Source organism: Hyla sarda, chromosome 8 (genome assembly GCF_029499605.1).
Source record: "Hyla sarda isolate aHylSar1 chromosome 8, aHylSar1.hap1, whole genome shotgun sequence".
Lineage (NCBI taxonomy): Eukaryota > Metazoa > Chordata > Amphibia > Anura > Hylidae > Hyla > Hyla sarda.
In genome coordinates this window covers 208399149-208420521 of record NC_079196.1, presented here as the reverse complement: position 1 = coordinate 208420521, position 21373 = coordinate 208399149, and the positions used below count along the sequence as shown (strand labels likewise).

Genomic DNA, 21373 nt, shown 5'->3' with positions numbered 1-21373 from the left:
CCGAGACCACCGCTGCCCCTGCCCCATTGCCTCCCCATCCCCGGTTTTATAGTTACCTGTTCCCGGGGTCCGCGCTACTTCTGGCTCCTCCGCGCTGCGCAATGATGAGTGACGTCCTTAATGTGACATCACCGTCGGTGCGCACAGTGACAGCTCAGGACGCCGCCGGAGCTAGAAGTAGTGCGGGCCCCGGGAACAGATAATTATAAAACCGGGGATGGGGGAGGCAATGGGGCAGCGGCGGTGGTCGTTGGACTAGAGAGGACCCAGGAGAGAAGCGAGCGGCGGTCTCTTACCCCGCAAAAGCCGCTGCAGTTCATTGATTTAAAGCGCACGCTTTAAATCATTGATCTGCAGCGGCTTCTGTGGGGCCGGGTGGGGGGAAATAGCCGATAACTTACACCGGAATATCTGTATAAGTTATCGGCTATCGGCCTGAAAGGTCACGATTATCGGTATCGGTCCTAAAAAATCGATATCGGTCGATCCCTAGTACAGAGGCTCTTTCTGTCCTTCTTAGTCCCATAACTTGGTGCTGAGCTGCTTGTTGCTCCCTATTAGCAATACTATTGAATGCAATGCTTTTCCGCCTTGTCTCTGCATCTTAGTTTAAAGTACAGTGATCCCTCAACACACGATGGTAATTTGTTCCAAATGAACCATTGTTACTTGAATCCATTGTATGTTGAGGGATCCGTGCAATAGTAATTTAGAATGTTATACTCGCATGTCCCCGCCGCTCCGGACCCTCACCGCTGCCCTGCATAGTCTCTGTCCTCATGTCCCCGGGGTGTCCTCGCCGCTCTGGACCGTCACCACTGCCCTGGATCGTCGCTCTCCATCGCAGTCATCACGTCGCTGCGCACACCGCTCCTATTGGATGACGGGACGGCGTGCGCGGCGACTTGGTGAGGACGGTCCAGAACGTTGGGGACAGGTGAGTGACACTCACCGGACCACACGGGGCTCCTTAAACTGCTATCCGGCAGCATCTGAAGCAGTCTGTGCTGGTGCATAGCTGTTTCTGCGATGGCCCAGACATAAAAAACACTTGTATGTTGATGCTGCCTTTAACATGCGATTGCCTCTGAGAGGCCATCGTATGTTGAAATTATCATATGTGGGGGCCATCGTTGGTCGGGGGGGGACCACTGTACCCTTGCAATAATTGTGGCCCCTACCCATTTTTGGGTATCTGCTTTGCAACTTTCACTAACCACCATTGTTTTCTGCCTTTCTCCTTGCTGACCTTATGCTGCTTTCCTCTGTGCTTTTGCTTCGGGATCCTGCCATCATCTTGTCTCCACATCCTTCTCTCCTGGTCTGCATACCAATTTCTTATTGCACGCCCCTCATCAGGATGGCATTATAGCAGAAGAGACACAAAATCTGCAGTTTATTGCCAATCAGAGCATGAAGCTTCCCCCCATAAATAGTGCACTACCTACTCAATCCCTCGGTTCTTTCCCAGGGCTGACAGTGCCAAATGTCAGTTCTGTTAGACAGGTGAGTGTGTCAGGGCTAAACTCTTCTAGCACCAAGTCACATAGCTAAATAGATTTGTATGTCATGCACATTCGCAAGGAAATCTACAAAGAACATTGTTGTGAGATGGGGTTTTTGCTATAATAATGTGCTTTATCTTACCAGAATTATGTTGTGATCGTATTAGGCAGAGTATTGGGTTTGCTCCCATCTAGGGTCTTTTCATGGACAATCTTCAAAGGGGTACTCCGTTGGAAATTATTTTTTTTTTAAATCAACTGGTGCCAGAAAGTTAAACAGATTTGTAAATTAGAGCAGCAACAGAAGAAATTAGTCCAGCGAAAAGATATATGGTGCCAAAAGAAATTCTTCTTTATTATGATAAAAGCCAGAAAACAGGAAAACACATGGACAATGTGACGCGTTTCAGGCACTGTAGTGCACCCTTAGTCGTACCTAAAGGTGCACTACAGCGCCTGAAACGCGTCACATTGTCCATGTTTGCTGGCTTTTATCATAATAAAGAAGAATTCGTTTTGGCACCATATATCTTTTCGCTGGACTAATTTCTCCTGTTGCTGCTCTGCTTTGTGTGCCTGCCATAGCACAGTCAAGGCGAAAGAACCATTGCACGGTGAGCTGGATTTCTTGTCTACTATATCTGAACAGTTTCTGACATGGACAGAGGTGTCAGCAGAGAGCACTGTGGTCAGACAGAAAAGAAATGCAAAAAGAAAAGAACTTTCTCTGTAGTATGCAGCAGCTGATAAGTACTGGAAGGATAAAGAGAAGTAATTTACAAATCTGTTTAACTTTCCATTTCGCGTGGATTTTTGTGTAAAATGACTGATGTCATTACAAAGTAGAATTGGTGGTGCAAAAAATAAGCCATCATATGGATTTTTAGGTGCAAAATTGAGTTATGATTTTGTAAGGAGGAAAAAATGAAAGTGCAAAAAACTGAAAAAACCCTGGTCCTTAAGGGGTTAATGTAGTGTAAACTATTTGTATTACATGTTTAACATTTTCATTATGGATTGACTGTATTGGAAAAGGTGTACATACAGAGGCTGATAGCTCGGTTGGGTGGATGGAGCCCTATAGATGTACATGGTGGGAGCTTTTATTGGCATGTGTGGGTGTGTGTGTGTGTATATATATATATATATATATATATATATATATATATATATATATATATATATATATATTTACACACATATATTACACATATATATTATAACATATACCGCCTTACTTTTAAAGCAGTTTGGTCGTTAAAAACAACTTTTGAGATGTCGCTCAGACCACATTAAGCGCGATCGACTCTCTGTGAGACCTGGTGCGATGAACAACTTTTGACATGTCTACGTGACATGTCAAAAAATATTTTTTTTATTTGCTTACCGTAAAATCTCTTTCTCGGAGGATCCATTGGGGGACACAGACCGTGGGTGTATGCTGCTATCTCTAGGAGGTGTGACACTATGGTAATAAAAAAAAAGTCGTCTCCTTCCAGCAGGATATACCTGCCTCCAGGCCCTGAGCTAATCAGTTTTAGTTCCAGAGCAATAGGAGAGGACCGACGGGTCAAAGAAGACCCAAAGTGTCCGAGAACCAGAAGAAAAAATACAATTGAACACACCCTCGGACAGAGAACCGAAGAAAACCCCAAAAAAGGGTGGGAGCTGTGTCCCCCAATGGATCCTCCGAGAGAGATTTTACGGTAAGTAAATAAAAAATCTCCTTTTCTCTATCGGCTCCATTGGGGGACACACACCGTGGGACATACTAAAGCCGTCCCTTGAGTGGGCAGATAAGCAGTCAGTCAGGCAACACTTTACGGCCCAGACTAGCATCAGTCGATGCGAAGGTATGAACCCGGTAGAACCTTGAGAAAGTGTGCAAAGACAACCAGGTAGGCTCCTTGGAAATCTGCGAGGCCGAGGCTCTGTTCTGGAGAGCCCAGGATGCCCCAACAGAACGGGTAGAATGAGGTACAACCCTGAATGGAGGAATCTTCCCTTTACAGCGATATGGCTTCCAAAAAGGCAGATCGAATCCACCGAGAAATGGTGGCCTTGGAAGCAGATTGTCCCTTACGGCGACCTTCCGTGAGGGCGAAAAAGGAATCGCACTGACGGAACGAAGAAATAATAGAGAGAGAGGACCTAACAGCCCGAACCACATCCAGTTTGTGGAGTAAATGCTCCTTAGGATGAGAAGGAGCGGAACAAAAAGACGGGAGGACAATGTCCTCATTGAGATGAAAAGCCTAAACCACCTTAGGCAAAAAGGAAGGATCTGGCCGGAAAAAACCTTGTCCTAGTGGACCACCAGAAACGGAGAACGGCAGGAGAGAGCCGCCAATTCAGACACCCTCCGGATGGAGGTGATAGCAACAAGAAACGCCACCTTCCAAGAAAGGAGGCGCAGAAACACCTCTAAGGGGCTCAAAGGGTGCACCCTGGAGGGCACTCAGAACCAGATTCATGTCCCAAGGGGGAGAGTGTGACCGGTAAGGAGGGACAGCATGCGCCACTCCTTGAAGGAAGGTCCGGACATGAGAATTAGAAGCCAGAGGACGCTGGAAAAGAGAAGAAAAGGCCGAAACCTGACCCTTAAGAGAACTGAGAGACAACCCCAGTTCCAAACCAGACTGCAAAAAATGAGAGAAGACGGGGAACCGAGAAAGTCAGACAGGACCTGAGCTTCACACCAGCGAAAATAAGACCGCCAAGTACGGTGGTAAATTTTTGCCGAGGAGGGCTTACAAGCACTGAGCATGGTGTGAATGACTTGGGAAGAGAACCCGCGGGCCTTCAAAACCGCGGTCTCAACCGCCACGCCGTCAAATGCAGCGACTGTAAATTGGGGTGGCAAAGAGGACCCTGTGAGAGCAGGTCCGGACGAAGCGGCAGACACAGCGGAATGTCATCCAGGAGCCTGACTACGCGGCGTACCACGACCTTCGGGGCCAATCTGGAGCTACCAGAATGGAGGAAACGTCCTCCGCTTTGAGCTTCCTCAGAACTGTGGGAAGGAGCGGAAGGGCAGGGAACAGGTAGGGTAGGGCAAACCCCACCCAAGGGATCACTAGGGCATCCACGGCTAGAGCCTGAGGGTCCCGGGACTAGGACACAAAAGGAAGGATCTTCCGATTGTGCCGAGACGCGAAGAGGTCCATGTCTGGAATGCCCCAGAGGTCGCAGACCCCCGGAATGTGAATCGCTGAAATGGCCGGAACCTTGCTTTCCGCCCAGATGAGAATCTTTGTCACCTCGGCCATGGCTGCCGAGCTGCGAGTGCCGCCTTGGCGATTTATGTACGCCACAGCCGTGGCATTGTCTGACAGGACGGGACCGAAGCCGGGACTCCCTATGAAAAAGACAAAGAATCGCCCGTAGTTCCAATATGTTTATCGGAAGAAGGGCACCTCGGGGAGACCAGAGTCCCTGAACCATCCAATCCCTGAACACACCGCCCCAGCCCGACAGACTGGCATCCGTTGTAACTACCTGCCAGTGAAGGGGAAGAAATTACCTACCCAGAAGAAGGGGGGGGGGAGCGGAGCCACCAGAGCAGAGACTGACGGATCCTGTGAGGGAGAACAATCTTGCGATCGAGGGACAGAGGAGATCTGTCCCATCAAGAGAGAATCGCCAGCTGAAGAGGGCGGTAATGAAACTGGGTAACGGGTACGGCCTCCATGGCCGCCACCATCCGACCCAGGACCCACGGCGGGGGAGCGCCCACACCTATCTGAAGACTCAATGGAAGAGTCGGACGAGGCACTCCTAGTACGCTTGTGAAAGCGTGAAGTATGTGGGGAAGAGGAGCGGGCCCCCAGAGAGGGCCGGCGCAGGGCAGACCCCTTCAAGGTGGACGCCACTTCCCGGGAGGCCTCAGCCACCGAACGAGAGACTTGAGTCAAGTCAGCCATATACTGGGTAAGAGAAGAAACCCAGGCTGGAGGGACGGCTGAATCCACCGGAACCAAAAGGGCATCCGGGGGTACCAGGGGGTCTGGGGGAGCAGTGGAGCAGGCAGAGCAAGTGGGCTCAGTAGAGCCAGGCATCTTAGCATTACAGTGCTTACAGATAAAATAAGACATTCCAGTTTTCTGTTTAGAGGGAGGAACAGCTCTGGGTATGGACATAATGAGAAAAAAAAAAAACCACAGGAACTTTCTCACCCTAGTCTGTGTCCCCTGGAGGAGAACTCTGCTCCGTGCAGCTAGAGTGTAAAACGGGCCAGCCAATAGCCAGAGAGGCGCGTGCCTGAGGCAGAGGCACTAACTGATTGGCCCCTACTGAAATTCGCGCCCACGGCACTGATTGGAGGCCACTTCGTGCCTCTAGGGAGCTCCGACCGCCCAGGGGGCGGAGCTATGAGAACAGCGGAGAAGAAGCTGTAATGGCGCCCGCTCCTTGTCCTGAGCGCACATGTCAGCCGCATATGCGCTCGGGGGGAAGTGAGTGGGCGGCCCAAACGCCGGCAGCAGCTGCCGGAGAAAATGAAAGTAAGCCGGCGCTCAGAGCGCCCGGCCAGAACGAGCGCCGCGGCTGTCAGCCGCATATAAGGTGCCGCGGTCATAGCCGCACAGTAAACACCACACACACACACACACACACACACAGTAAAAACACATTCACACAGTGTAAAAACAGAATGCATGCCCCCTAAGATGCCACTGCTCGCCCTAGAATAAACGTCAAGCCCCAGTTTCCATAAACCTGAAAAGGTGGGCCAAAAACTGAGGGGAGAAAAGGGAAATGTACCTACCTCAGTCAGAAAAACTTACCTAATGGAGTCTTCCATGAAGTCTTCAGTCAGCTTTCTGTCGCCTGCATCACGCCTAGCTGCTATGCGCCAGCGAGGCGAGCAGGGGAATAGGGGGACCCGGACCCATGAGGTACCAACCCAGGCACTGACTGTTGGCGAGGGGGGTGAACAGCGCATATACGCAGTGTCTGTGCCCCCTCACTCGCAATGGGTAAACAGGGAACCGGAGTCCCTGAGTCCCCGAGTCCCCACCTGAAAACATGAAAGAAAAAGGAATAAAAAACGAACACGTCCCTAACTAGGAAAACAAAAAATCTGAAGACCTGGTCTGGAGAAATCCAGACCATGTCCACCTCCTTCAGACACGAAGCTTAAACTGATTAGCTCAGGGCCTGGAGGCGGGTGTATCCTGCTGGGAGGAGCTGACTATTTTTTTTACCATAGTGTCACACCTCCTAGAGACAGCAGCATACACCCACGGTCTGTGTCCCCCAATGGAGCCGATAGAGAAAGTTGTTTTTAAGGACGGTAACACTGTAATATATTTCCTTGCCTCACTTTCCTTGCAGTGCCAGTACAGGTAAAGTGAGCGCTTGTTAAATTGTTCACCTGCAAGTGTCCAAGTAACAGGGGGAAGAGAGGTCCTCTGAAATGTCTTCCCCAAAATGGACAACAGCTTTTAGGCTCGTTGTACTATTTTATTTAAATATCATTGTTTGTCTTCACAGAATGGCAATCCCAATATGTTTGGTGTTGGCAATGCAGCACAAGCTCGGGGTCAGCAGCAACCTCAAGCAATGAACTCATCTCAGCCTAATCTCCGTGCGCAAGTGCCTCCTAATATGATGCCCCCTCAGGTACATATACTTGTAAAAGGGACTTTAGGACATTGACTTCTAAGGATCATATTTTTGTGATCTATGTTTTAATATACTATGTTTTATTTGAATAGGTTCCTCCCTCCTTACTGAAGTATCCACCTAACAATACGGGGCTGAATCCTTTGTTTGGTCCCCAGCAAGTAGCCATGTTGAACCAACTTTCTCAACTTACCCAACTTTCCCAGCTCTCCCAGATCTCCCAGCTACAAGTAAGTCATCTAAAAAACTATTTGATAACCCATCTATACTGATCATTGCATCTGTCAGCTGTGCATGCTGCTAAGAGCTGCAGACACTGTTGGATAGCCGTTAGGGCAGTGATTCCAAACCAGGGTGCCTCCAGCTGTTGAAAGACTACAACTCCCAGAGTGCCCGGACAGCCAAAGGCTGTCCGGGCACGCTGGGAGTTGTAGTTTTGCAACAGCTGGAGGCACCCTGGTTTGGAATCACTGGGCTATACCCTTACTACAGACACTAACGAATTAAAGCTTGGTGTCCTAGGGAGTTGTAGTTTTGCAACAGCTGGAGGCACCCTGGTTTGGAAACACTGTGTTAGGGTATAAAAGCAAACTGCACCTTTCCTGTAGGTGATGGTGGTTGGCAAACTTATATAGTAACCTTTTTATTTCCCCCCCTTGACTCATGTACAGAGCTCTGAATGTCAATTAAAGGGTGCCTAAGTGGTGAGGCAGCAAGGAGGCGTGCCAGGCTGTGGCATCTAAGCAGGTCAGCCCCTGCCTCTGCTAGCAGAACTGCAGCCGTTCCCTTTAAAAAAAAAAAAGTGTCAGCTTCCAAGTTACTTTACTACATTTACAGTAAAGTTTCTAATGTCTGACTAGGGATGGTTCCTAATGTGAACCTCTTCCAGCAGATGTAGTCACACTAGATTATTGCTTTGGCTGACGTAAGGGTAATCTGAGACAAAAATACATACACACTTGCGTACAATTTGCCAGAATATGTTCATCTTTCAGGTGCATCTTGTTTGCACATTGATCATCAGTGTAATAGAGCTGCTGGGGATTTATTCCAACCATTAGTTGCCGTCTGTTTTATATCTATCTATTTATCATTTCACAGCGGTTATTGGCTCAACAACAGAAAGTGCAAAACCAGAGGGGAGGAGGAATGCCCCCCGGAGGACGCCAGCAGCAGGAACAGCAGGTATAAGAGAACAAACTCTTTATATTCAGTATGTTAGAGGTACGCAATATTGTAGCAGACAGATTACTTTTAAGTTATGTTAAATGGATACTCCGCTGCCCTGTCCGGAAGTTTATTGTTCCGAACGCTGTGAGCAGGCTTCCGTGTTCAGGGCCTCCCCCTCGTGACGTCACACCCCCCCCCCTCAACGAAAGTCTATGGGAAGGGGGCGCAACGGAAGTCATGCCCCCTTCCCATAGACTTTCGTTGAGGGGGGTGGGCGTTACCTCACGAGGGGGCGGCCCTGAACACGGAAGCCTGCTCACAGCGTTCGGAACAATAAACTTCCGGACGCTGGGGAGCGGAGCTCCGGAAGTAGGGCAGCGGAGTACCCCTTTAAATGCTTATTCCATATTCCTCATCAGGACTTATGAGAGCTATACATACTATTTTAGGCAAAAGGGGAGAACGGCTCCAGTGGACTCTTCATACATTACACGGTTGGCCATTTGTTAGAATACACAGTGTATAATACCACGTTACTCATATGTGGGACTGGCTTATTTTTTTTCCTCCTGGAGGCAAGATCATTTCCACACCTTTTTTTTTTTCTTCTAAGACTCTCTACACCAGCAGGGAGAGCTAGAACCACCTAAATCTACATTAGCCAATAATTTGTTGTCATTGGTTTTGCATTTTATGTATATGAGGATGTATTACTAAAACCTTGACTTGTCATTTTTAGGCCCGCTCCCTTGGAATGCAGCAGCAACAATCCCGCCAGCTTGATCCCAATCTCCTGATGAAGCAAACAATGCCTCCTTCACAGCAGCAAATGCTTCACCAGCCTCCTGTGAAGTCTTACCTAGACAATGTTCTTCCCCACTCAACCCCAGAACTTCCAAAAGTTCCTTCACCCATTAATGCTTTCAATAGCTTTTCACTAGGTGAGTTTTGTGCTTTTCTCTGCACACCTCCATTCACCTGCTAATTGATCTGTTATTGTGGAGCAGATTTTTATACTTTAATTTGTTTCTAGGCTTGAACTCGAATGTAAATATGGAACTTGGGGGAATGAAGGAACCCCAGTCCCGCCTGAGGAAGTGGACTACAGTCGATAACATGTCTCCTAATAATTCACTGGACCAGAACTCCAGTAAACATGGTAACGCACATCTAGTTGTTTTTTTTTTATATAAAGTGATACACAACTAATGTTACTATATTTTTTTTCAGTATATAATTTCCCTGACAATGCTATATATTTAAATGGGACTCCTGGTTGCTGATGTTCAGTTGACTCTTGGATGTGTAATATAATTTTTTGTTTCAACAGGTGCTATTTCTAGTGGTTTTAGGCTTGAAGATTCTCCATTTGGTTCTTATGACTTCATGAACAGCAGTAACTCTCCATCCAGCCCTCCAGGATCTATAGGGGATGGCTGGCCCAGTGCCAAATCGCCAAATGGCTCCAGCAGTGTCAATTGGCCACCAGGTAAGTTAATTCTTAGTGTTATTAAATATTAGCTAAGGTTTGGTAAAGTTGTTCTCTGGGACCAATGATCAACATAATAAGACTGGGTTCACATCACGTTTTCTCCCATACGGTAGGGGGGGAGCTAAAACCTCACGCTCCCGTATGCTTTCGTATGCGCTCCCGTATGTAATTCATTTCAATGAGCCGGCTGAAGTGAAACGTTGGGTCCGGTCGGCTCATTTTTGCGCTGTATGCGCTTTTTCCCCAGAGTTCAAAACGTGATGTGAACCCAACCCTAAAGTGGTTGCTGCACTTCTGAAAATGCCACATTCCCTCAGGTATAGTTTAATGCCCTTCTCCAACCTCAGCAGCTTTGATAGCTCAGAAAGAGATGAGCGAAATTCGATTTCTCACAAACTTCTCGGCTCGGCAGTTGATGACTTTTCCTGCATAAATTAGTTCAGCTTTCCGGTGCTCCGGTGGGCTGGAAAAGGTGGATACAGTCCTAGGAGACTCTTTCCTAGGACTGTATCCACCTTTTCCAGCCCACCGGAGCACCGGAAAGCTGAACTAATTTATGCAGGAAAAGTCAACTGCCGAGCCGAGAAGTTTGTGACGAATCGAATTTACTGTAAGTTTGCTCATCTCTACTCAGAATGGCTGACCGTTCTGTCCTTGAGGTCTGTTTTAATAAAGATCTCTTGGAAGAATGTGCTTTTCAACTGGAAAATAGAATTTTAAAAAATGATGATGTTAGATCACTGAGCCGAATAACTGTTCTATGCCATATGCCCAAGCATTTTTATGTAGGATGCAAAATTGTTCAGAGCTTTAATGCTTGTATCCTCTCGGTGGAGGAGCATCCGTAACATGATTACAGAAGCTTGTGTATCCGTGGCCACTGATGTTTAAATGAGTTGTAACTAGTAAGACTTGTTACACTTTACATCTGCTCTTGCATAACGCTTGTACCCTGTGATAGGGGCATTGTAGGATTGTTTTAGTGTCGTTTGTCACGCAGTAACATTTCTTATGGTTTTTGTTTCAGAATTTCGTCCTGGTGAGCCATGGAAAGGATATCCAAACATTGACCCAGAAACTGACCCCTACGTCACTCCTGGCAGTGTCATCAATAATCTGTCAATTAGTACTGTGCGGGGTGTTGACCACCTCAGGGACAGAAACAGTGGTAGGTGTGCTCTACAATTCTAACGCACTGTGTGCCATCACTGCATAGACCAGTGGTCTCCAACCTGCAGACCTCCAGATGTTGCAAAACTACAATTCCCAGCATGCCCGGACAGCCAACGGCTGTCCAGGCATGCTGGGAGTTGTAGTTTTGCAACATCTGGAGGTCCGCAGGTTGAAGACCACTGGCATAGACCAAAGTGTCATTTATGTATCGCTTTTCACTTTTGTAGGGTCATCCTCATCTCTGAACACCACGCTGCCTTCAAATAGTGCCTGGTCATCCATTCGTGCCTCCAACTACAATGTCTCCCACAGCAGTACCGCACAAAGCACTTCAGGTACCACATATATCTTAGCTTCTTGTCAAGACAAGTGTTAAAAGGGGTACTCCGGTGGAAAACTTTTTTATTTTTTTTTATTTTTTTTTTATTTTTTTTATCAACTGGTGCCAGAAAGTTAAACAGATTTGTAAATTACTTCTATTAAAAAATGTTAATCCTTTCAGTACTTTTTAGCAGCTATATGCTATAGGAAAATCTTTATTTTTTTTTTATTTCTTTTTTGTGTTGTCCACAGTGCTCTCTGCTGACACCTAATGCCTGTATCAGGAACTGTCGAGAGCAGGAGAAAATCCCCATAGCAACCCTATACTGCTCTGGACATTTCCTGACACGGGCAGAGGTGTCAGCAGAGAGCACTGTGGACAACACAAAAAATTAATTCAAAAAGTAAAGAATTTCCTCTGTAGCATACAGCTGCTAAAAAGTACTAAAAGGATTAAGAATTTTTAATAGAAGTAATTTACAAATATGTTTAACTTTCTGGCACCAGTTCATTTAAAAAAAAAAAAAAAAAGAAAAAAAAAAATTGCTTTCCACATGAGTACCCCTTGAAGGCCCCTGTAAACATTAGATATCAGAGTGGTCTCTCAAAAATACCGTATATACTTGAGTATAAGCCGAGTTTTTCAGCACGATTTTTCGTGCTGAAAATGCCCCCCTCGGCTTATACTCGAGTGAACTCTCCGCCTGTCAATCCCTTCTCAGTGGTCTTCAACCTGCGGACCTCCAGATGTTGCAAAAGTACAACTCCCAGCATGCACGGAAAGCCGATGGCTGTCCGGGCATGCTGGGAGTTGTAGTTTTGCAACATCTGGAGGTCCGCAGGTTGAAGACCACTGAGAGGATTGACAGGCGGTGATGATGAAGGGGTGGGGAGGGATGATGAAAATGACAGGGTGATGATGACGGGGGTGTTAATGATGGGGGTCTGGATGATTACATGGGGGGGGGATGATGTATTTCCCACCCTAAGCTTGTAGTAGAGTCAATAACTTTTCCTTGGTTTTTGGGGTAATATTATGGGCCTCGTCTTATATTCGGGTCGGCTTATACTCGAGTATATACGGTCGACAGGTTTGGCTGGCATGTGTTGGTTAGCATGTGTCTTCCTAATAGAATAAACTCAATCCATTTCTTTCTTGCTTACAGTTAGAAATAGTGATCCCAAACCAACTTGGTCCCCTGGCTCAGTCAATAACACCTCCCTGGCTCATGAGCTGTGGAAAGTCCCTTTGCCATCTAAAAGCATCAGTGCTCCGTCCAGGCCTCCCCCAGGGCTCACTGGTCAGAAGCCGCCTTTATCTGCCTGGGATAATGGCTCCCTGCGCCTAGGTAGTGGCTGGGGAACTTCTGATTCCAGATACACGCCAGGTAAGAGAACTTTTATGCTTTACAGTTGTGTATGGTTCTCCACTTATAGCACAACTACATCTTCCGTCATGCCTCATCATTCCTGTCCTTTAATATTACTGTTTTGTGTCATTTAGGTTCAACTTGGGGTGATAATAGCTCAGGGAGAATAACAAATTGGCTAGTACTGAAAAACCTAACACCTCAAGTGAGTATGAATATTTTTTTGCTAACTATTTGCCTTTTTTAATGTTACCTTTATTCCTTTACTCATTTATTGTTACTTTTCTTCAGATTGATGGCTCCACCCTGCGTACCTTGTGCATGCAGCATGGGCCTCTGATTACATTCCATCTGAACCTGCCCCATGGTACTGCTCTGGTCCGTTACAGTTCCAAGGAAGAGGTAGTAAAGGCACAAAAGTCTCTGCACATGTAAGTAGAATGTTCTCCATTGTTCTCCCCTCTACTCACTTGGTATGATCTGGACTTGCATAAGAGTGCCCTAGTTTTGGTGTGTCTTCCCCCCCCCCCCCCCCCCCCTTACCTCTTGTTGTCCAGACATGTCAAAAATTTTGATTGGATTGGGTCTCACCCCTGAGACTCACTGCGATCAAGCGTTCCAACTCTGTGAAGCTCAACTGACTCGCCATCAGGCAACTCCGGCATTTTCACTCCGGCTTTGAAGGACAGCCAGTGAGTGAGGTGTGCTCTGGCTTGTACTTCACCCGCCTGTAACTTGCGATTGCAGTGGGTCTCAGGAGTGAGACCCGGTGCAATCTAAACTTTTCTGGGCAACAGGTAAAAGGTTGTTCTAAATGACAGTGATGCTTTACTAGATGCCACCAGTATTCAAACATTGTGGCCCTCACCCTGTTATACTCAGTGGCTGACAGCATCCTTGTCACATTGGTTGGACCACATCTGCCAATGTTGTTGACACAACCAGGTGATATGTTATCATGAGACATCTCTCCAAATTGCTACAGATAACGATTAGAGAATAATAGCTGTGAAGATGTCGGGTTACATTATGCTTACACCTGTCTACACTGTTTATTTTGTGCTTCCGACATGGTGCTGTACGTGACCTTACAAATCTTTTCTTTCTCTAGGTGTGTTTTGGGGAACACTACTATCCTTGCTGAGTTTGCTAGTGAAGAGGAGATAAGTCGTTTCTTTGCACAAGGCCAGTCAATGACCCCTTCCCCGGGCTGGCAGTCCCTGGGCTCTGGCCATTCCCGGCTAGGTTCTCTGGATAGCCCACACAGCATCTCGAATCGCGGAGATATCAATCACTGGAATAGCCCAGGTGCTTCTGGCTCCAGCTCTGGAGATCTTCATGGCACTTCTCTGTGGGGCACCCCAAACTATTCCTCAAGCTTATGGGGTAACCCAAGCAGCGAGAGCAGGGGTCTGAGCAGTCCTGTGGGCTCTTTCCTACCCGTCGATCACTTAAATGGAGAGCCCATGTAGCCTAAGTCACCCATGACCTCAGATGATTGTTACTGATCAGCCCCCGGCTGGACTTTTGTATGTGTGAAACCTCTGCAGGCTGCACTGCGGATAGCTCTTCTGCACACTTCCCACTTTTTATTTTTGCCCACAACATATCAGTTTGAAATACTTGAATCATGCAGGCCAATATTATAATGTGAAATAGAGAAAAAATAATCTATATTTACACTTCCACATTAGTGCTATCGATACTAGAACTGCGTCTATTGAGCTGTTTGTCAGTTTTGAATTCCAGTTTTATATCTTTGTTTTTGGGTTTTTTCTCCAATGTCCGATCCCAATTTTTATGTCTGAGCTCGGTATCTACCCATCTGCCCCTCCCCGTGTCTCCCCAGTTTCTCTGTTGCACTGAAAGGTGCGTCACGTTTTATGTTTATCGGAAACGGCTCAAGTGTAACTGTTTACTCTAGCGTGTACTTAAGACAAACACATAAGTGATTTACTGCTTGTTATTTCTAAGATGCCTTGATATACCTACCTAATTGTGGTATTACAAAGTTTTACCCCCCCCCACCCCTCTAGCCCTTGAGCGACACAGGGGCCGGCCCATTGCGGAGCAGTGCGTCAGGACCTCCGGTGCCTCCAGCGCTGGAGGGGGGAAAGGGGGTTAAAAAGAACTGACAGTTATAACTTAGTTTAAAGAAAAAATGAAAAGTATTGCACCAGGTTTTCATGACTAAAACCTAATAGAATTTAGCTCTATGGTTTTAATATAAAAATATATATATGTTAAAAAAAAAAGAAAAAAAATTAAAAATGAAAAAAAGAAAAAAATAGTGGCCACAGCTGTGACATACACCCTACGTGTGCCAGTAGGGGGCAGCACTTTCAAAGGCTTTGCGTTTTGTTTTAGAGGCGCCTTACCTGGAACCTCTCGTTTACATTTATTTTATTTTTTGTCCTTTTGGGAGGGTGGTTGTTGTTTTTGGGAGGGTGGGATTTTTTTTTAATTTTTTTTTTTTTAAATGTTTACTCTTCCATCAGATTAAAGACAAAAAAATATATAAAAAAAATCACACAAAAAAAAATATGCTGAAGATGCTTTTATCTCTGGGAGTCAAATTGTCTTTGTGTGCGTGTTTTTTTTTTTTCTTACAAACTTTATTAATCCAAAATAGGGGAAAACCATCATGGCGCTCAGGAATAAGATAGGTGAAAAGAGTTCCTTCTCCCCGATATAACAAAAAAAAATCACTAGAAAAAATGCAATTGTTTGTTGATGTTTTCGGCACTAATCGTGCTAATTTCTCAATGACTCTTCCTCTCTGCCAAAAAATTTCCCCCCCACCCCTTACCTGTCTCTTTCCAGATAAAGAGCTGGTTTTGCTTTTGATGCTGTGTCTTCTTTAGTGAGTAGTCTGGAGATTTTTTTTTATTTTTATTTTTTGCTGATAAAAACGATCCTATTGTTTGTTTTTTCTTTTATGTTACTTTCATGATGTGGCTCAGTGTCTTCGCTTGTGACAGTGTTTTAATGTTTTTTTTGTTTTTTTTTTTCTCTAAGCTGATTATTTAGTAACTATGCACATTTATGCACATTGTAACCAAGTACTGGGCTGATCATTTTTCTCGTGTGTTGTACAAACAGAAAAAAAAAAAAGGAAAAAAAATGTATTTTTTTTTTAAATGTGTAGACGTAAATGATTGCAAATACTTAATATTACAAAAAAAAGGAACACGTTACATAATATGTTGTTGCCATAAATGGTATTTTTCTGCTTGTTTGGTCAAAGAATTAAAAAAAAAAAAAAAAAAAACTGAACAAGGATAAAAAAAATCTATATATATTGAAGTGTAAATCCTGACCTTTGACCCTTCCACAGCACAGAATAGTGGGGGACAGGGGTTACCAGCAGTTACACTCTCGCCTCTTCTACCGAGGTGTTTTTTTTTTTCTTTTCTATTTCTTCCTCTTTGCAGGGGAGGTTACAGCAGGCCTGCTCCCGTTCTGCCCAGGAGTGCGTCAATGCTGGGTCCATAGTAAACATATGTTGGGCGTCTCATATTAGTGGATGATGTGGCATGTAAGTCTTTTTTGCAACTTTTATAGCAGTACTTAGGACCCTAAATTTTCTGTTTATGACACTCTCCAAATGTTGTCTGCACCCTAAATACATAAAATTAGATATCTCAGCCGAAGCCAAGCTGCTGTCTTATCGTGTGTATGGGGGTGTGCCGACTTACTTGGGGACAGAACGACCAGGCTTATGGCATCTCCGTGCCTAATTTTTTACCACCACCTTTGTTCACATGGCAGAATTTCCTTGTGGAATTCCGCAGCAGCAGAGTCCAATTGAATTCAATGCGATTCTGCCGCGCCATTCGCAGGCTCGGAAATTCAACTTCCAGTGTCCGCAAAAAGAATAGACATGTCTATTCTTTCTGCGGACAACGCACGGTATGCATTGCCGTCTATGAGACGCCGCATTCCCGAGCGGTCCTAGCGCCGCCATGTTATGCCAGCGCTCAGAGGGGGGAATGTCCGCACGGAGATTCTCTGTGCCGACATTCCCCCCCTCCCGTGTGAACATACTCTTTATGGAGATAAGCCGCTACTTAAGGTGTCTGGCAGCAGTTTATTCCTACCCCCTCCCATTGAAAGCACATGCACACTTACAGAACTTGATCATGCATGTAAAGTCAGAATCAGAATGAATTATTTTTTTATTTTTTATTTTTTATTTTTTTTATAAAGGTGAATGAGACTTTTACTGTGTAAATAACTACATGAAATCGGCAGCCATTGTACGAACTGATCTATAGAGAATGCTGCAATTCAATAGGGTGATATCACTGTGACGGGTTCAACGTGAACCTTATAAAGGGGGTTGTATAGGAGGAGATGGCTATGATTTCATTTTATTATTATTATTTTTTATTTTTTAAACAGCACTTTTCAATAGAGCTGCAAACCTACCCACTTTGGAACATATGCAGTTCCTCCCAGGATTGTCACGCCGGACTTAGCCCTATTTAAGTGAATAATGCAATACCAGGCATGGCCTATAGACAAAAGCGGCACCATTTCAGAACGCAGCCGTGTTTTTGTCTTTTTTTTTTTTTTATATTTTTTTTTATTCTCTTCTCCTACAACCCCTTTTAACTTTTGAATCATTGGATTGCCTGAATTCTCACGCACATCAGTCCAGATCATAGCCGCCTCTGCTACCTTCGTGCGTTTCCCAACCAGGGTGCCTCCAGCTGTTGCAAAACTACAATTCCCAGCATGCCCGGACAGCCAACGGCTGTCCGGGCATGCTGGGAGTTGTAGTTTTGCAACAGCTGGAGGCACCCTGGTTGGGAAGCACTGATCTTATATGCACCTTATTTCATGCATCTGCCAAGAAGACAAACCACTAATCTGAGCCCCACATATGTTTATAACCCCCCCCCCCCCCCCCACATACCCATCAGCGGGCACAATACTTATCCAGCCCATTGCCGGGATGGGGAAGGGGGATGATAGGAGCAAGATTTACTGTGGGTTCTTAAAAAAAAAAAATTATTTGGGACAACCAAAGCCAGTTTTATAATTATTATTATTATTATTATTTTTATTATGAAAGAGAAAAATTTACACATGGTGCATTAATATTCCAACCAATTCCAGGTTTAAACCCACAGATCCGGTGCAGCTTCTCTTTCCTGACTTAAAAGGCCAGAAACACATGCAGAGGTAGGTAGATCCCAGCAGGAAGGAGGAGCATAAAGTCCCTTTTTATATTTCCTGTTCCTGCTGGATCCAACTTCTGCCTATGGCGCAAAAAAAAAAGTAATAAAAAAAAATGTAAAAATAAAAACTGCATGTGTGATTCCTGCCTCAATTTGCAAAAAATTAATGAATAAAGTAAAAAAACAAAAAAAAACACACCCCGGCCCGTTCCACTCTGCACACATTGCCATTTGCTCATTGCCTTGACTCTGATAGTTTTGTGTCAGACGATACAAATCAACCTTGTGGCTTTTTAACTGTTTACAGATAGAGAAAAATAATGATTGTACATTTTACAATTTTATTTTTTATTTTGTTTTTTGTTTTTTTTTCGATTTGATGAAGTTTTGAGATTAGTGAACCATGTACTTCTCGCTGCTTAGCCTTTTGATAGATGGTTTGTTTGTGTATTTTTTATTTTTTTTTTTTTTTTGCGGCCCGATTTAATAGAAACCATTACACGTGGGTCGGACTTTTTTTTTTTTTTTTTTTTTTAAATATTTAGTGGTGTGAAACGTGTTGAATAATCAGAGGAGAAGTGTAATATTTGTGATGTACGAGGCAAACACTTCAGCGTTTGTTCCTGGTATATAAACAATATAGCCTTAGATTTTATCTGGGAAAAACCTTAAAGCCAACCCGACACCACCTGCGCCGTAGGAAGCGGCCATTTTTTTTATTTTTAGTTTGTTTTATACAGGCGAGGGGGGGTAACGACGACATGTTGTGGTGTTTCCCCTCTGAACTGTCACAATGCACAAAAGAAACCGCTACATGACAAGCCTGTTAAAAAATAAAAATAAATAAAAATTTCAAAAAATGGCTGCCGCCACGGCCTGGGAATCGGGGCCCTGCTTTAAAGAGGACTCTGCCAGAATATGTTTCTAACTGTACTATCCTGCACTAAACTTGTAACTTGAAAAAAATATATATATACAGGACACAGCCGCTTGGAAATGACAATTGATATTAACACTTGAGTATGCTTTTTACCGCCTTTATACCTCAGTTAAAGAACAACCCAGCAGTGACTAAATAGCATTGTATTTTCTTTGTATCTAGCACATTTTGTCTTGCATCTTACCCCCCCCCCCGCCCTCCCTCCCTCCCCGGTGCTTTACCAGCACAATGGTGTTTTTTGTATTGTGTAGCTAGACACGTTGGTCTAACCTGCCAATGAGTGCGCTGTGATCCTCGTACGGTAGTCATTTCAAGTCCGCCTTCTGTATTTCAATAAGACAAACACTTTATCTGTAACTTATTGCAAACAGTACTGTAGTGAATCCTGGCCCTGCTCTTATTGAAGGTTGGGGGGGGGGGGGGGGGGGGGGCTGGTGAAGGGAGGGGGGGTTAGAGGAAATGAGTGGGTACCCTGCACGGTATTAAGTGACACAATGTGCTGCAGGCACCCATCACTTTCCCCCATCTGCCCACCCGCCACTACCCCCACCCCCCCTACCCGATGAATAAAAAAGGACTAATGTGTCAGGAGGCCTGTAATAAAAATGTATTTTTATGGTCTCGCACACTTTTTTGGGGGGGGCTTTGATTATTACGTAACAGAATAACAATAATAAAAATTAAAAAAAAACATTAAAAAACAAAAAACAACCAAAGCTAGCTTTGTGACACTTCCCAGGAGAAGGTATAAAGTATCTCAATGTTTAGCTGCCCTCCAAACACTTGAATGGAGCGACTTTTACAGCATCTTATTGTATTGTTCAATGCTTGAATGCTTCCTGTTTTATTTTTGTTTTATGAAGCTTGTTATGTAATAAAGTACGTTTTTTGCTCTTAATAAATCCCTACGTGTTTCGCCCCTTATTTCGCGTCATACAGTCTGGTTGATCATAATGGGGCTCGCGCACTTGGCCATATCGTGGAATAATACAAAGAGTAATTCGACTTATCGACGTCCCCGGATTTAGGAGGAGCGGAAAGGAATTTTTCTTTTTTTTTGGGGAGTTTTAAATTTTTTTATATATTTTTTTTTTTTTCCTTCCTCTGGATCAACACAGTAGGATTTTAGGTTGGACTCTTCAGTATGTAAGTAGATCCCACAAACAAAACTGGACGAAGAAATGGATTAAGGGTACGTTGACACGGGCAGATTACCTGTGGAACTTCCGCACCATATTTTCTGTGGAAAATCTGCGTCGGATTTTGCTACCATTGAACTTAATGGGCCTGATGGAAAATCTGCAAATCTGCCTCTATTGCGGATTTTCTGCAGACCCATTAAAGTAAATGGTAGCAAAATACGCTGTGAATTTTCCTCCGCAAGTACGCTACGGAAATTCTGCAGGTAATCCGCCTGTGTGAACGGACCCTAAAGGGGTTGTCCAGGAATAGAAAACCATAACTAATTCCTCCCAAAACAGCGCCATCCCAGTCCTCAGGTTGTGTGTGTGTGGTATGGGAGCTTTTCTCCATTCACTTCGATAGAGCTGAGCTGCAATACCACACACAACCTGAGGACAAGGGTGGGGCTGTTTTTTTGAAGAAATCAGTTTTGTTTTTCTAGTCCTGGATAACCACTTTTTAAAGAAGTTTGTTCAGGATTACAGAGTTGAAGGAAAAAAAAAACTGCGCCACAGCTGTCCTCTGGTTGTGTGTGGTATTGCAGCTCGGTTCCACTGATGTAAATAGAGCAAAGTTGTAATACCGCACACAATGTCAGGACGGGGTGGTGGTATTTTACTGGATAACCCCCTATTGTTTGACATATTTGATCCGTACGGTTGCAGGGTAATCTATGGATCCATGCTGTACGGCAGGTGACATGTTCCATCACATGCTAAATTATTGAAGTAGGGGGAATATACAGCGCCTCCAAGAGGCAACACAGAGATTTATTCTGTAATAAAGAAATAAAGGGAGCCTTGATGCTGTATAGCAGGGTTTCCTAACCAGGGAGCCTCCAGCTGTTGCAAAACTACAACTCCCAGCATGTCCGGACAGCCAACGGCTGTCCGGACATGCTGGGAGTTGTAGTTTTGCAACAGCTGGGGGCACTGGTTGGATAACACAGCCACATAGGCTCCATACAACTCCCAGTATAAATCCTTTGGCTGGCCGAACATGCTGGAAGGTGTAGTTTTGCAACAGCTGGAGGCAACCTTGTTGGGGGAAACACTGGCATAGGGCAACATTGGCAACACATGTCATGATGGGAGTTGTAGTTTTGCAACAGCTGGAGGCACCCTGGTTAGGAAAAACTGCACTATATTGGTTTCATATGACTCCCACCATAAGGCCTTTGGCTGTCCTGGCATGCTGGTAGTTGTTGGTTAAAAACTAGAGATGAGCGAACTTACAGTAAATACGATTCGTCACGAACTTCTCAGCTCGGCAGTTGATGACTTATCCTGCATAAATGTGTTCAGCTTTCCGGTGCTCCGGTGGGCTGGAAAAGGTGGATACAGTCCTAGGAAAGAGTCTCCTAGGACTGTATCCACCTTTTCCAGCCCACCGGAGCGCTGGAAAGCTGA

At 45.1% G+C, this 21373-nt stretch overlaps 1 protein-coding gene and 1 long non-coding RNA gene across 7 annotated transcripts in view; one reads left to right on the top strand and one right to left on the bottom strand.

The window, feature by feature from the left end:
- TNRC6A (trinucleotide repeat containing adaptor 6A) overlaps positions 1–19462 on the top strand; it is a 153603-nt gene extending 134141 nt beyond the window's left edge. For 4 of the 6 annotated variants that reach the window (XM_056537166.1, XM_056537164.1, XM_056537163.1 and 1 more), the window contains 13 exons: positions 1360–1506; positions 6999–7127; positions 7223–7360; positions 8232–8315; positions 9040–9241; positions 9334–9459; positions 9631–9789; positions 10820–10960; positions 11193–11300; positions 12453–12674; positions 12791–12861; positions 12948–13087; positions 13768–19462. In XM_056537166.1, the coding sequence (XP_056393141.1) occupies positions 1360–1506; positions 6999–7127; positions 7223–7360; positions 8232–8315; positions 9040–9241; positions 9334–9459; positions 9631–9789; positions 10820–10960; positions 11193–11300; positions 12453–12674; positions 12791–12861; positions 12948–13087; positions 13768–14128 (2028 nt within the window). In that variant the 3' untranslated portion in view covers positions 14129–19462. The remainder of the gene's footprint in view (positions 1–1359; positions 1507–6998; positions 7128–7222; positions 7361–8231; positions 8316–9039; positions 9242–9333; positions 9460–9630; positions 9790–10819; positions 10961–11192; positions 11301–12452; positions 12675–12790; positions 12862–12947; positions 13088–13767) is intronic. The other 2 variants (XM_056537167.1, XM_056537165.1) reach the window with 1 other exon arrangement.
- On the bottom strand, positions 14419–21221 carry LOC130285581 (uncharacterized). The gene is made up of 2 exons (XR_008847390.1): positions 17463–21221; positions 14419–17339 (listed from the first exon to the last, which is right to left on the bottom strand). It is a non-coding gene; the product is annotated as an uncharacterized LOC130285581 (long non-coding RNA).
- Positions 21222–21373: the final 152 nt, after the last annotated feature.